Here is a 17,572-nt window from a genome sequence, read left to right on the forward strand (position 1 = left end):
TTCCTCTCGTCTATTTATTATTTTTACAGATTATTGTAATATTTAATTAATTAACTAAATAAATATTCAAAGAAGTGAGAAATTAAAAAAATGACAATGATAAAGAGGAATGAAATTAAGAGAATCTCCCTTTTGTTTAAGAAAAAATTTCCCTTCTTTATTTTCTAAATATAGAACCAAAAATTTTACGTTTAAATAAGATTCTCTTTTCAGTGTGTGTGGAAATTAATGTCAAACTTTGTTAATTTAATAAAATAAAATTGATACGTAATAAATATTTATTTGTACTTTCGAAACAATCAATAATTTTGTAAACAGGCCTAGAAAATAAAAAAATAAATAATATTAAATAACAGTAACAGAAGTAAGAAGAAATAATTTCACAGTTCACTCCTTTAGACAATATATATTTTTTTGCAGAAAAGAAAAAAAAATGATTTCTCGAGACATCGATAAATTTATTCTTTTACTTTCACATAAAGTCTGTAAAGTTGAGGGAAAAATATTTTCTCCGAAGCAAAAGAAACAGTTTTTCTCCATTAGAAAATAAATAAATAAAATACTATAGCCGAAGAAATATTCAGCTTTAAATTGATAAGAAGAGTTTAAAACATCAGATATTTAATTCACTATTTTGGCAGAGAAGAATTTAGATCCTAATTATTTTCATTTATATATTATTTACTATTAAAAATAATCAAAATAGAATAATTTTTACTAATTTACTATAAGTAAAATGTAAAACTAAAACTTTCTTTCTGGAACTTCTGCGTATTTTTGTCAACTTTTACTAATTTTTACAAAAATGTACAATTTTTACTCTAAAAATAGTAAAAATTGACAAAAATGAAGCGCAGACTTCGCACTTGATAATTAATTTTAAAAAAGTATTAAAAAGTACCCTTTCAAACTAAAAAACGCAGTAAAAAAGTTGCTATCAAAAAATTAAACTTGACGACCGAAAAAACTCGTTTTATACACTTCACAAAACTGACAAAAAATCCATTCTATATTTTATTTTTCTGACTTTTTCCCAATTTTCTTCAAAAATATTTACTTCTTTCTTATTCTACTGCTAATAAATTCAATTCTTGCAACAAATTTTATTATTCATGAAAGAATTTAAATATTTATAAAAATAATTTAATTGATGCGAAGAATTTTATAAAAAATTTTAAATAATTGATTTCTTTCCACTTATTTTTATGTAAACTCAAATTTAAATAATTGAATTCTTGAGAAATTTCTATTATTTATGAAAAGAATTGAATTCTTACGAAGAATTTTACAAAAATTTTTTTAAATAATTGAATTCTGTTCGAAAATTTTATGAAAATAATAGATATTGAAAATCATTGAATTGCGAAAAATTTTTGAAAAATAAAACCTTTCGTTGGATCAAATTTTTCAATTTTACACATAGATTTTATTAGAATTTTTTAAAGTAATTGAATTTCCAAGAAAAAATTTATTACTTTTAAAAATAATTTAATTCTTGTGATGAATATTGTTATTTATGAAAAATAATTGAATTTTGCAAAGAATTTAATTAAAATCCCTCAAAATAATTGAATTTTCGGGAATAATTTTGTTATATATATCTTTAATAATTGAATTATTTTTTGAAGAATTATTTATGTAAATAATTGAATTCTCGGGAAGAATTTTATTAAAATCTAAAAGAATAATTGAATTATTTCAAAAAAAATTTAATTAAAATTGTTTTTAAAATAATTGATTTCTTTCGAACAATTTTATTAAAATATTTGAAAATAATTTAATTCTTGTGAAGAATTCTAATATTTTTTGTAAATAATTGAATTCTTCCAAATAATTAAAAAAAAAAAAAACATTTTTATAAATAATTGATTTTTTCGAGGAATTGAAATTAGATTTTTAAGAATAATTACATTTTTTGAGCAATTGTATTAAAAACAATTGAAATCCTGTGATGAATTTTATGATTTATGGAAATATTCGATTAGTTGATAAGGATTTTATTAAAATTTACAAAATTAATTGAACTCCTGAAAAGAATTTTATTATTTATGAAAATAATGGAATTATTGCGAAAAATTTGATTAAAATGTTTAAAAAGAATTTAATTTCTGTGAAACATTTTTTTATTTTTAAAAATAATAATTGAATTCTTCATAAGAATTTTATAAATATTGCTTTAAATAATTAATTTTTTCGAAATATAATAAATGTTACCTATGAAAATTTTATTTAAAATAATTAAATTCTTTAAAAAAAACTTTATTTGTGAAAATAATTGAATTTTTCGATTAATTAATTTAATAGTAAGTTCAATTAAATAATTTTAAAAATAATTGAAATTCTTAGATGATTTTTATTATTTATGAAAATAATTAAATTCTTACTTAGAATTTTATCAAAAATTTGTTTAAAAAATTGAATTTCCATGAAAAATGTTATCATTAGTGAGAGTATTTGAATTATTGCGAAGAATAATTGTATAAAAATTTTGTTAAATAATTGAATTTCGAATATTTTTTGAAAATAATTGAATCGTTTTAAAGAATTTGATTATAATTTTTGAGAATAGTTTTTTGATTTCCAGTAATTGAATTCCTCTGGAAATTTTATTATTTACGAAAATAATTGAATTTTGGATGAATTTTATCAATTTTTTTTTTTTTTAATAATTGAATTCTTTTCCGAAATTTTATGAAAATACTAACTATTGAAAATAATTGAATCATTTAAAGAATTTGATTATAATTTTTGAGAATAGTTTTTTGATTTATATTAGCGAATTTAAAGTAGTGAGCGGAAATTCTCAAAAAAAAAAAAAGAAAAAAATAGTAGCTTTTAGTGGCTGAAATCTGAAAAAAGTACCCAAATAGTAGTAAATAGTAGGTTTTAGTTTTTTAGTATATGAGTGCGAATACTGAATTCGTTAAAATCACTTAAGAAATTTTTAATCGTCTTCAGAAGATTTCCTCTCCAACGGCAATAAAAATCAAAAATCACTTTTCAATCGTATAAATTGTAGTAGGGAATCGTGTAAAGATTTTTTGACCAGGAATTATTTCAATAAATCAAAAAAATTTCCAAAAGTGAAAATGAAAAAAAAATATACAGAGAACTCGATAAAAATCCAGATGCACAACGTGTAAAAGAAGATGAAAGAGGCAAGTGAGAAAAAAGAGAGCATATAAGAAGAAAACAAGCTCAGAAAGCAGTTTCGTTGGGCAGGTTTGAAAGCAGAGTAACTGCAACGACGCCGGAAAACTTCCTATGATCCTAAACAGACTTCTTCTTCTTCTTCTCTCGAGAGGAAACTTCGACTCTGATCCTACTGATTAGATTACGACAGTTAATTCTAGAATGAAAGAGAGAGAGAGAGAGGGGGGGAGAGGACGATCGAACGTGTCCAATTCAAGTCGTAAGCCGAACACTCGACTTTTCGCACTACGAGCATGGCGTTCTTTTCATTTCAGAAGTGGAAAAACTCCCACACTCAATATCCAATGGACGTGTACATACACCTATCTATTTCGCCAATTAGAACTCCAACACATTCTCATCGCTAATAAATGAAGGTGTTTCGAGAGTTCCTCAAAAAGACAGTTTTGAGCGCTTCTTTCCTCTTTACTCCTTTCTCTTCCTTATTTCGTTTCCTCTTTTACTTTCGTGTATACACTTCAAAAGCTTTACCAATTTTTTTTAACCAATTTTCAATGAAACTTTAGTAGAAAAAATTAAAACTAAGAGAGAATGGAGAAAAACCGGGTAACAAATTTCGTTCTTCCCTGACATTTCCCTGATTCACTCTGAAAATTATTAGATTCTCAAAAAAAGGTTCTATTACATTTAATTAAGAATTTCTTTAATTCTAAAATTATTCGATAACATCAATAATTTTTTATTTAAATAAATATTTCATAATTATTATTATTCCGTACACTGAAAAAAAAAATTTATTTGATTCAAATAACCGATTAATTGACTATTATCAATTAAATATTCACTTGAATCAAATAATATTTATTGGAGTCAATTAAATGATATTTGAACCAATAAACCAATAATTTCAGTATTTGAAGCAAATATGAACTAAACCATTTAATTGACTTCAATAAATATTATTTGGTTCAATTAAATATTTAATTGATAATAGTCAATTAATCGGTTATTTGAATCAAATAAATTTTTTTGTCAGTGTAGAAATTAAAATTTTTCACAACATTCAAATTCAAATCTTTTTGAAATTTAATAACTTATACAAATATTCTTATAAAACAAGAAGAGAACGATTGCTCCGAGTCGAAGACTCGGAGTGATCGATTTCTTCTTGTTTTGTAATAATAATTAAAGATGACTGAGTGATAAAATCATTACTTTATACTATAAGAATATTGTTAGTGTAACTTCTTAAAAATTATTTTCATAATTTTAATTTAATTATTATTTTCTAAAATTTTTAACTAACATTCTTCTTTAAATCAATTATTTTTAATAATTGTTAAAACAGTTCTTTTGAGAATTTTCAAATCTATTTTTATTTACAATTCAAGTTTACCGAAAATTCCAATTATTTGGAAATTATACAATTAAATATATATTAGAAAGTAAACTTTGAAATAATTTTTAAAAAAAATTTAATTAAACTTATTCAAAAAAATTAATTCTACAGAATTGTTAGTTTAAAATATGAAAAATTCAAATTTTCAAAAATTTTAATTTAAAACCATTTCAAAATTTAATTATTTGTAAAAAAATTCGTGCTGTAACGCATTTAATTTTCAATTATAATCTACAATTGAATAGTAAATTTCAAAAAAGGCTCAACTCTAAAAACCGTAAGTGTCATTTTCATATAACAAAAGACAGTGAAAGTGACTCTTACGTTTTTCAAAGTTCAGCCCTTTTCGAAATTCACCATTCAATTATAATTAAAATTTTTTTTTTAAATCAATTTTTCTTAGAAAATTATAAGAGAATTCAATTATTTAAATTAAAAAACAAATAGTTTATTGAATAATTGAATGTTTCTTAAAATTTAATTCTCATAAAGAATTTTATAAGAAAATTTTTAAATAATTGAATTCTTTCGACGAATTTTACTAAAATTTTTAAGAATAATTACATTTTTCGAGAAATTTGATTGAAATATTGTATTAAAAATAATTAAAATTCTGCTATGAGTTTAATTATATATGAAAATAATTAAATTGCTTTAAAAAATTTCAATATTTATAAAAATAATTGAATGTTTGCGCAGAATTTTATCAAAATTTTTTTTTCATAACTGAATTCTTTTGATACATTTTATTAAAATAGTAGACATTGAAAATAATTCCATTGTGAAAGATTTTCAAAAATAATTGTATTTTAACAAGAATTTAAAAAAAATTTTAGAAATGTTTTAATTTTGAAGAAGAATTTTGCTATTATAAAAATAATTGAATTATTGCGAAGAATTTTATAAAACAAATTTTATGCATATGATTGATTTTTTTAAGATAATTGAATTCCTATGAAATTTTTATTATTTATGACAATAATTGAATATTTACCTATTTTATCAACTTTTAAAAATAATTGAAGTATTTTGGAAATTATTATTAAAATAGTACATATTGAAAATTATTTAATTGTGAAAAAGGTATAAAAATAATTTAAATATTGACAAGAATTTTATTAAAATTTTTGAATATAATTAAATTTTGAAGAAGAATTTTATTATTTATAAAGATATTTGACAATTTTAAGAGAATTTTTCAAACATTCAATTATGTTTATAAATATAATCAATTTTTCACAGGAATTTAATTATTTAAAAAAAATTTGATATAATTTGATTATATTAGAATTTAATAATTATTTTCAATAGATGTTTAATTAAATTTCTTGAAACAATTTAATTATTTTAAAAATTATAATGCGAAATTTGTCGTAACTATTCTATTATTTTCAATATCTATAATACTTCAATAAAATTTCTCAAAAGAATTCAATTATTTAAAAAATTTAATAATATTCGTTGCAAGAATTCAATTATTCTCATAAGTTATAAAATTCTTCGAAAGAATTCAATTATTCTTGAAAATTTTAATAAAATTCTTCGAAAGAATTCAATTATTTTAAAAAATTTGTATAGTCCTTTATAAATATTCAATATGAAGAAATTTTCAATAAATTATTTATTTTTGTATTTAAATAATTGAATTTCCGTAGAACTTTCTAATAACAATTGATTTAAAATTGATTTTCACTTAAAATGGTACATAATAATTGAATTTTAGAAGCGTAATAGTGTTAATTTTTAAAAATAATCAAATTTCCAAGGATTTTTAAATTGAAAATCTTTGAAAATTTTAATTGTTGTAAGACATTTTTATTTAGAAAGAAATTGATTAAAATTTTAAATAATTTTATTTAAAAATTTTAACACCAAAATGATTTAATTTTTGAAAGAATTACAGTTGTAAGTTTTAGAGATAGTTAAATTTTTCCATTCTCACTTTTATTTTGATTGATATTTACTTTTATTTTCATTTTTGATAAAATATTATTTTTACTTTCGCTTTTATAGATTATTTTCCTTTTTATTTTCATTGTCACTTATATAGATTTTTATTTTCACTTTTACTTTGACAGAAGGTGAAAATAAAAGTGAAAGTAAAAAAAAGAATTCGTAATCGACCCATTTCACTTTCATTTTCACTATAACTCTAACTAATTTCTCTTATGACTTTCACTTACACTCTCTAAATTTGAATTAATAAAAATGTTTACTAAAAAATTATCGACTGAGATTTTTTTTTGGAATTGGTATATTTTACTAATAAATATTAATTTCAACTAATTTATTAGTAAAATTAACTAATTCAATAGCAAAAAATCAGTCACTAATACAAATTAGTTAGAGTTTTTACTAACTCAAAATTTTGTAAGTGAAAAAAGAAGAAGAACAAAAAGAAAGAAGAAAAAGAATCAAAAAGAGTACAATAGAAACTGAAACGAAACAAAATCTATTACCCGCCCTCAAAACCGAATCGGTGAAATTTTCCTGACGAGATTTTTACGTATAAACGTTTGGAATTGTTGTAAAACGTATATATACCGAAGATAGAGGGTGGAAACCTTTAATTCTTAGCACGAAAGGAGAAAGAGATTCCAGCAATCGGATCACGTATGCACAAGGGTCACGTGTGAAAAACGTGCGACACTTTATCCCGAACGACTGTCTTCCTCTTTTTTTACCCCGTGAATGTACATATGCCGGGGCAAAAGAGGTATATACAGGAGAACTCCAATACCCGATAAGAGCTTGCGGTTCAAAAAAAGAGAGAGAGAGAGAGAGAGAGAAAGAAAATGTATGTATATACACCTATGTATGAAAGAAAAGAGTTTGTGAATCGTTCTCGAAGTTAAAGAGAGAGAGAGAGAGAGAGAGAGGGAGGAAAAAATTGTTACTAGTATGCAGCGCAGATGTTTCTACCCTAAATTCTATTTCACCTCTTATGCTTGCTTTCTAATCTTTGCAGTCAGTATACAATTTATCAAGATATTTTTTTTTCTTTCATCTTTACTAAATTCTTTTCTGCTTTCCGACAAACATACTCCTTCGAATTCTAAATACTTTTCTAATTTTTATCTCCGTTTCTCAAGATTCTAATTATTAAAATTAGTAATTAATAAATCTAAAACTTACAATTGTAATTCTTTTAAAATTCAATCATTTTTTGTTGAAATTCTTAAATATAAAATTATTAAAAATTTTAATCATTTTCTTTTTTTTTAAATAAAAATGTTTTACAACAATTAACATTTCCAAAGATTTCAATTTTAAAATCCTTGGGAATTTAAATATTTTTAAAAATTAACTATATTACTATTTATTATAGTAAAAACCAATTCAAAAACAAAAAGTCAGTCGCTGATTTAAATTAGTGAACATTTTTAATAATTCAAATTTAGAGAGTGTGAATGAAAGTCAAAGAGAAATTAGTTAGAGTTACAGTGAAAATGAAAATTTTTTTTTTACTTTCACTTTCATTTTCACCTTCTGCCAAACTAAAAGAGATAATAAAAATCTATATAATTGAAAATAAAAATAAAAAGGAAAAAAATCTATAAAAGCGACAGTAACAATAAAATGTTATCAAAATAAAAATAAAAGTAAAAATTTAATCAAAATGAAATTGAAAATGAAAGTGAGAATAGAAAAATTTAACTACCTCTAAAACTTACAACAACTGTAATTCTTTCAAAATTCAATCATTTTTTTGTTGAAATTTTTAAATAAAATTAATAAAAATTTTAATCATTTTTCTTTCTTTTTAAATAAAAATGTTTTACAACAATTAAAATTTTCAAAGATTTCAATTTTAAAATCCTTGGGAATTTAAATATTTATTAAAAATTAACATTATAACGCTTCTAATGTTCAATTATTATCTAAAATTTTCACTGGAATTCAATTTTAAATCAATTGTTATTAGAAAGTTCTACGAGAATTCAATTATTTAAATACAAAAATAAATAATTTATTGAAAATTTCTTCATATTGAATATTTATAAAGGACTATACAAATTTTTTAAAATAATTAAATTCTTTCGAAGAATTTTATAACTTATGAGAATAATTGAATTCTTGCAAGGAATATTATTCAATTTTTTTTTTTAAATACAATTGAATTCTTTATTGAGAAATTTTATTAAAATATTTTAGATATTGAAAATAATTGAATTGTTATGACGAAATTTTTATTATAATTTTTAAAATAATTAAATTCTTTCAAGATATTTAATTAAAAATGTATTAAAAATAATTATTAAATTCTATTAAGCAAATTATATCAAAATTTATCTAAATAATTGAATTCCTGTGAAAATTTGATTATCTATGAATATAATTGAATTTTGAATGTTTAAAAAATACTCTTAAAAATAGCAATTATCTTTATAAATAATAAAATTCTTCTTCGAAAATCAATTATTTTCAAAAATTTTAATAAAATTCTTCGCAAAATGTAAATTATTTTCATACCTTTTCCACAATTAAAAAATTTTCAATATGTATTATTTTAATAAAATTTTGCAAAAGAATTCAATTATTTTAAAAAATTGATAAAATTTTAGGCGCAAATATTCAATTCATTTATATATTCAATTATCTTAAGAAAAATCAATTATATACAAATTTTTTATAAAATTCTTTGCACTAATTCAATTATTTTCATAAATAATGAAAATTTTTACAGTGATTCAATTACTTTCATAAGTAACAATATGCATTACATGAAAAAAAATTCAATTATTTTCAAAAGCAATAAAATACTTTACAGAAATTCAATTATTTTCTAACTTTTTAAAAAAATTCTCGCCAAGACTTCCATTATTTTTAAAATAGCAAAATTCTTCTTCAAAATTGAAGTATTTCTAAAAAATTTTTTTAATTCTTGTCAAAATTTCAATTACTTTCGAAAATCTTTCACAATTTAATGATTTTCAATGTCTACTATTTTAATAAAAATGTATCAAAAGAATTCAGTTATGAAAAAAAATTTTTGATAAAATTCTGCGCAAACATTCAATTATTTTCACAAATAGTGAAATTTTTTAAAGCAATTTAATTATTTTCATAAATATAAAACTCAGCAGAATTTTGATTATTTTCAATACAATATCAATCAAATTTCTCGAAAAATATAATATTATTCTTAAAAATTTTAGTAAAATTCGTTGAAAGAATTCAATTAATTAAAAGTTTCAATTTTAAGAAACATTCAATTATTTAATAATCTATTTGTTTTTTTAATTTAAATAATTGAATTGTCGCATAATTTTCTAAGAAAAATTAATTTAAAAAAATTTGTAATTACAATTTTAGATTATAATTGAAAATTAAATGCTTTATAGCACGATTTTGTAGAAATAATTGAATTTTGAAAAGGTTTTAAATTAAAATCTTTGATAATTACAATTTTTCATATTTTTAACTAACAATTCTGTAGAATTAATTTTTTTGAAAAAGTTTAATTAAATTTTTTTTTAATTATGTATTTTTTGTGTTTATATGTATTTATCGATTTATTTATTATTTATTTATTTTTTATCTATTTATTGATATATTTATTGATATATTTATTGATCTATTTATTTATCTGTTTATTTATAAATTTATTTATCTATTTATTGATTTATTTATTTATCTGTTTATTTATAAATTTATTTATCTATTTATTGATCTATTTATTTATCTGTTTATTTATCTATTTTTTATCTATTAATTTATTTATCTATACTTATTTACTTAAATATTTATCTTAATTAAAAATATTCTAATTTAGAAACACATCTTAAGTAATATTCTCCAGTATAATAATCTTCTATGTAGCAATTACTGTATTCTGGAATTTCTTCACGTTTAAAATTCAATTATTCTTAAAACAGCTACCGGTAAACGTTTTGTTTCATTTGAAGAGAAAAATTATATAACTCTTAGTAAGGCATTAATTAATTAATATTCCGAGAAAAATTTTTCTACCGACAATTAATCAAATCATGATAGAAATATGGAAGTGCGCGCGATGGCAAACTTGCTGCAAGGTTGACATTCAAGGTCTCGGGAAAATGCATATATTTAAAATTATTCCTGAATCAAAAATATACTGAAATCCAACTATCGATTTAATGTATCTCCAAGGAAAAAATAGATTAAAATCAAAGCAAAAAAATAAAGAAAGAAAATTTGTTTAAAATAAAAACAATGAAATAAAAACAATAAAATAAAAAAATAAAATATAAAAATAAAATATAAAAATAAAATAAAAAAACAGAACTAAATAAAAGAATTTCTTCGTTTTTTTTTAGTAAAGGCGGAACTTTGTGTGATTTTTTTATTGGATTTTGTGATAAATTTGGATTTGTGGGATAAATGATTGAATGATTGAAATTATATTGTCACTTGATTATAAAAAAGTAGATTAGTGAAGTAAACTTTATACTCACTCATATTGTGATTATCTTTCTTTTGTCTATCTTTGGCTAGGGCGTGGATTTCTGCATCAGTGAGCAGCAAAGGTTCTGGTTTTATTTGAAGGTCTGGAAGACTTGTTAAGCTCCCTGCTTGACTGTCCTTTAAGCCATCGCCCAAGGATCCAGCCTCAAACGACAGAATATCATCCAAAAGATCCTCCGCCTGAGAAAAGCAAATCGAAAACAGGTGAGAAAATTAAATATATATAAAATATATAAAAATTATAAATAAAATATAAGTGTTCACTACACTTTGTATTTTTTTACAAGCGGTCCGATTTTAAATAAATACATTATTTTACATGAATAATAAAAGTATTTTTATGCATATTAAAAGTGTATTAAGTCAGGGGGTCGATTAGGTAATTTCGTTTTTACTCTGACTTTCAATATCAATTGGAAAATAATTTTTATTTGCACTTTCATTTTAATTTTCAATCTCATTTTTATTTTCACTTTCATTTTTATTTTCACTCTCATTTTTATTTACACTTTAATAGATTTTTATTTTTACTTTGGCAAATGTTCACATTCACTTTCTTCTTTACTTTCATTTTTAATTTGCTCGATTTTTATTTTTACTTTCACTTAGACAGAATTTCATTTTTATTTTGGTTTTCAGTTTAATTTTCATTTTCCCTTTTAAAAGATTGTTTTTAGTTTCATTTTCACTTTCATTTCGAAAAGATTTTTATTTTTATATTCTATCAAAGTGCAATTAAAAATAAAAATCTATCAAAGTGAATATGAAAATGGAAGTAAAAACGAAAGTGAAAATAAATGACTGTCAAAGTAAAAGTGCGAAAGTAAACAGAAAATTAAAAGTTAAAATCTGTCAAGGGGAAAATAAGAAAAATTAAATATTTATCAAAGTAAAAATGAAAATGAAAGTGAAAACGAAAGTAAAAATAAATTACTGACAATGTAAAAATGAAAGAAAAAACATTGCCGTGAAAGTAAAAACAAAAGTGGAAGTAAAAATACAGGGTTGCCACAAAGACTTAATTTTGTTTTCCCCTGACTTTTCCCTGATTAAAATTGATTTTTGTTCGAAAAAATTCATGTAAATTCTATTTCAAGAATTAAATTACTATGAAATTTTTATTATTTCAGAAAGTAATTGAAGGTTCGTGAAGAATTTTATCAAATTCTTTTTTAAACAATTCAATTCACTTGTGAAATTTTATTCAAATAGTAGATATTCAAAATCATTGAATTAAAAAAAAGTTTTTGAAAATAATTAAAATTTTACCATGAATTTTATTAACATTTTTAAAAATAATTGAATTTTGGCAAAGAATTTTATTATTACTGAATATAATTGAATTTTTATAATGAATATTGTTATTTATGGAAATAATAATTGAATTCTTCTGTAAAATTTTATTAAAAGAGTAGCTATTGAAAATAATTGAATTGAGGAAAGTTTTTGAAAATATAATTGAAAATTTTTCCAAGAATTTATTAATTTTTATTGAAATGTTGATGAGAATTTTTAAAAATTTGTTAACATAATTGAAGTTCTATGAAGAATTTTATTACTTTTGAAAATAATTGAATTAAATAAAAAGTTTTTGGAAATAGTTGAAATTATTTGCCATGAATTTTATTAAAATTTTTGAAAATAATTGAATTTTTATAATGAATATTGTAATTTATGAAAATAATTGAATTCATAAAAAGAATGTTATTATTAATTATAAAAATAATTGAATTCCTGTAAAAAATTTAATTATTTATGGAAATAATTGAATTGAGGAAAATTTTTGAAAATATAATTGAAAATTTTTCCAAGAATTTATTAATTTTCATTGAAATGTTGATGAGAATTTTTAAAAAATGTTTAACATACTTGTATTTCTATGAAGAATTCTATTACTGTTGAAAATAATTGAATTAAAAAAAAAGTTTTTGGAAATAGTTGAAATTTTGCCATAAATTTTATTAAAATTTTTGAAAATAATTGAATTTTTACAATAAATATTGTAATTTATGAAAATAATTGAATTCATAAAAAGAATGTTATTATTAATTATAAAAATAATTGAATCCCTGTAAAAAATTGTATTATTTATGAAAATAATTATTGAATTCTTTTGTAAAATTTTATTAAAAGAGTTGATATTGTAAATCATTAAATTGAGGAAAATTTTTGAAAATATAATTTAAAAGTTTTCCAAGAATTTATTAATTTTTATTGAAATATTGATGAGAATTTTTAATAATTTTTGAACATAATTTAATTTCTACGAAGAATTTTATTACTTTTGAAAATAATTGAATTTTTGCAACTATTTGTAACTACTTCAAAATTCAATTTTTTTATTTGGATTTTTAAAATTTTTTGTATTTTTAATAAAAATCCCTGACTCTTCCCTGACCAATTCAACTTTCCCTTTTTACCTGACTTCCCTGACCTATTATGGCAAATCACAATACAAATTATGTAAAAATCTGTCATAGGGAAAATTGGAGAAAATAAAAATCTATCAAGTTTAAGAAGGAGAATCTATGAAAGTGAAAGTGAAAATAAAAATCTGCCAAAGTAAAAATAAAAGTAAAGTTAAAATATAATTATAAACACGCTTTTTACTATTACAATAATAAAATTAATAAAATTAATTTATAAATTAATTTATTAATTAATCAATAAAATTATTACAATTCACCCTAAATTATAAAATACTTGAATTAAAATCACCAAACAATATTAAGAAACTAAATTTAAAATAATAAATATTAAATAACAAACTTAAAATAAATTTTTCCGAAAGAGCCGAAAATGGAAATCGGTCAGAGGAGGGGGGAGATGAAATTTGCGACAAGAAAGAGGAAACACGCAGAGCCTCTCTCTTGGACGACCAAATCTTTGGTTTCCGTTTAGGAGGTATTAAATTTGTCTGCTGGTCACGGCGACTTGATCCTCAGAGAAATCGATACTATCGATAGACGTGTCATCGAACAACCGGTATTATTGATGGCGGCGCTTTAACGCTAGTTAATGCGATTTATAGCTATTCGCCTGGGCGCCTTGCTCGCTCGTGTGTCCCGTATACGAACGTCTTCGGAGAATGAACGAAGCGCACGTCGTTAATAATTCCAGGATGTCGTCGCCATCACTAAATCACATCTTACCTTAGAAATCGTGAAGCGCCCCTGTTTTCAGGGGGCTTTCCGTAAATTGCGAATGACCCAACTATACATATATATATATACCTAACCCCAGCGACAAGACATTTTTCCCTCGACAAAAAAAAAAAAAAAATTCTCATCAAAAAAAGAATAGAAAAAAGTCTGTAAACACGAAAAGAAAATTTTTCTCCTTTTTTATTTCTGCCTTTAAAATTTTAAAGAAGTAGAAATCAATAAATTTTAGTTGGCTTAAATCAATTTTACTTGGAACAAATAAATTTTAGTTGATTTAAATAAATTTTACTTGGATCAAATAAATTTTATTCGGTCAAATTTCTATTCTCTTGCAAGCAAAAAAATAAGTTTTATTTAATTTAAATAAATTTTATCTGAATCAAATAAATTTTATTCTGGTCAAATTTATTTTCTCTTTCAAGCAAAAGAAAATGTGCAAACACAGTCTTACAACAATAAAAAAAACCAGAAACTAAAGAAAAAATTTTCCTACTAATCAAAACTAAGAAGAATAAAATAAAAATTCATAAGGAAAATTCTTGGCAAAAATTTTTTCAAGAAGAAAATAAGAAGTAAAAAAATAAGTAAACAATTAATTTCTCTCGTACTTTCAAGAATATATCCTCTTTTTTTGTCGAATATTTTCAAAATGACTTTGATAAATCTCTATGATGACACTTGATAAATGAAAGTGAATCGATAAAACATTCTTTACATTGCAATTCTTTTTTTAATGATTCTAAAATTCCAAGTCTGAAATCGTAAAAAAAAATTTCTTTGTAAACAATTATAACACGAGAGAAGAATTTGATATCTCGAAGGGGGGAAAAAGAAGGAAATATTAGGTATATATATTGACCGTTTGAGTTATCATACTCATTAAACTTTTCCACGTACATTCCAATCATATATCAAGTTATTTTCTATATAGCTTTATTCAGAAGAACTCTTATATAAAAATGAAAATAATTGAATTACAAAATTATGAGACATTTCAAAGTACAGAAAAAAAGGAATGAAAAAAAATATATGTATATATATATTTCTTTATTATATATATAATAAATAAAAAAAATATATATACATATATAAACACTATATATATTTATTTATCCATATTTATTTATTTATGTATTCAATTTCGAATTCTTGACTTTTCATAAATCTTAACTTGCAAACAACTAAAAATGATTCTTAACATTTGTCGAGAAGTGTGTCAGTAGGTAAACACAATGTACTTGAACAATAAATAAACTCTCCAGTTGTCAGACTGCTTGCGTATAATTAATGTAACTTGTTAATTTAAATTTTAACTTCAACTTTATTGCAAGTTTCTTTTACTCGTACGCGACAGAAATATTGCAACACAATTTTCTATTTAACATTCTCATTCCCCCTGAGATAATTAATTTAATTAAATAAATTATTTAAATTCAGTACATTAATGAAATTATTATTTAAATAATAATTATATTCATTAAATTAATAAAAAATTAACATAAACAAAAAAATTTTTATTTGCTTCAATTATTTTTCCATACAGGAATTGAGATTTTTTAAAATTTTAAATTCAAACATTTTTTAAATTAAGCAATTTATAAAAAATTGTTATAAAACATATAATAATTAAAGATGACCGAGTAATAAAATCATTATTATAAGAAAAATCTTACTGTACGTAACTTCTTCAAAATTATTTCCATCATTTTAATTCAATTATTATTTTCTACAATTTTTTAATTATTTTTTATGAAAATAATTCAAATAAAAATAATTCAAATTTGTAAATTAATGAATTCCTGTGAAATTTTTATTATTTATGAAAATAATTAAATGTTTGCGTACAATTTTATTAAAATTTTGTTTAAATAATAAAAAAAAAAAAATTAAAAAATAATAGAAAAAATAAATTTTTCCATAAATAATAATCAAACCGATTCATTTAAGTATTTCTTTGCATTAAAAAATTACTTTTTATTTTATTTTTATTTTTACACTTTTTTAAACTTTGCAAATAAAAAAAACTACAAATTAAATATTTGTCAAAACGTTAAAATTGTGTTTTTATTTTAATATTTTATTAATTAATTAATTTTAATTTATTAAAATTGGTCGAAAGAATTCAATTATTATTTAAAAATTTGTTGATAAAATTCTTTAAGGGATTTGAATTTTAAGAAATATTTAATTAATCAATAAATTATTTATTTTTGTAATTAAATAATTGAATTGTAGTAGAATTTTGTAATAAAAATTTATTTAAAAATGAATTTCAGTTAAAATTTTATATAATCGAATATTAAAAGCAATTTAGCGTGAATTTTTAGAAATAATTGAATATTTTTGAGAAAGTTTAATTGTTTATAAATTTTATTTGTCAATTACAAATTTTAATTGAAATTCAATTCCTTAAAAAAAATTTTATTATTTATGAAAATAATGGAATTATTGCGAAGAAATTTATAAAATATTTGCAAATAATTGAATTCCTGTGAAATTTTTATTATTTATGAAAATAATTAAAGGTAGGGGGTCACTTTTACTAATTTATTTTTTCCAATCTCTTTTTTCCAAAAATAATTTTACCAATAACCAATTTTCCCAAAATTTATATTTTCCAAAAAAAAAAAATTTTCCAAAATAGAAATTTCCAAAAAAAAAATTTCCAAATATAATTTTTGGAACATTTTAAATAACATTCTTTGCAGAAATTCAATTATGTTTAAAAATGTTTAAAAATACTCTTCATAATTTCAATTATCTTAAAAAATAATAAAATTATCTTCCAAAATTCAATTATTTTCAAAAATTTTCCTGAATTAAATGATTTTCAATATCTATTATTTTTAATAAAATTTTTCAAAAGAATTCAATTATTTAAAAAAAAGTGTTGATAAAATTCTAAGTAAACATTCAATTATTTTTATGAATAAGAAAAACTCATCATAAAATTTCAATGATTTTTAATACAATTTTAATTGAATTCCTCAAAAAATGTAATTATTCTTGAACATTTGATTAAAGCTCGTCGAAAAATTCAGTTATTTAAAAATTTATTAATAAAATACTTTAGGAGAATTCAATTTTTAGATACTCATTTACTCAATAAATTATTTACTTTTATATTTGAAAATGAATTTCAGTAAATATTTCACATATTATTAAATTTAATTAATTGAATATTTAAATCATTATATCATGAATTTTTAAAAAATAATTGAATTTTGAAAAAGATTCAAATATTTTTGTTAAAAAAAATTTTTTGATAAAATTTTTTTTTGGTAAAATCAGTTTGGAAATGTAAATTTTTGAAAAAAATAAAATTGGAAAAACAAAACTTTGGAACTGATGGTTTGGTAAAAGTGACCCCCATTATTCTAATTAAATGTTTGCGTACAATTTTATTAAA

General features: G+C 20.7%; 1 protein-coding gene across 6 annotated transcripts in view; it reads right to left on the minus strand.

The window, feature by feature from the left end:
* LOC122509450 (microphthalmia-associated transcription factor) overlaps positions 1-17,572 on the minus strand; it is a 205,275-nt gene that overhangs the window by 46,305 nt on the left and 141,398 nt on the right. For all 6 annotated transcript variants that reach the window (XM_043623549.1, XM_043623548.1, XM_043623547.1 and 3 more), the window contains one exon: positions 10,990-11,179. In XM_043623549.1, the coding sequence (XP_043479484.1) occupies positions 10,990-11,179 (190 nt within the window). The remainder of the gene's footprint in view (positions 1-10,989; positions 11,180-17,572) is intronic.

This window comes from Leptopilina heterotoma, unplaced genomic scaffold (assembly GCF_015476425.1).
Source record: "Leptopilina heterotoma isolate Lh14 unplaced genomic scaffold, ASM1547642v1 Lhet_60, whole genome shotgun sequence".
Lineage (NCBI taxonomy): Eukaryota > Metazoa > Arthropoda > Insecta > Hymenoptera > Figitidae > Leptopilina > Leptopilina heterotoma.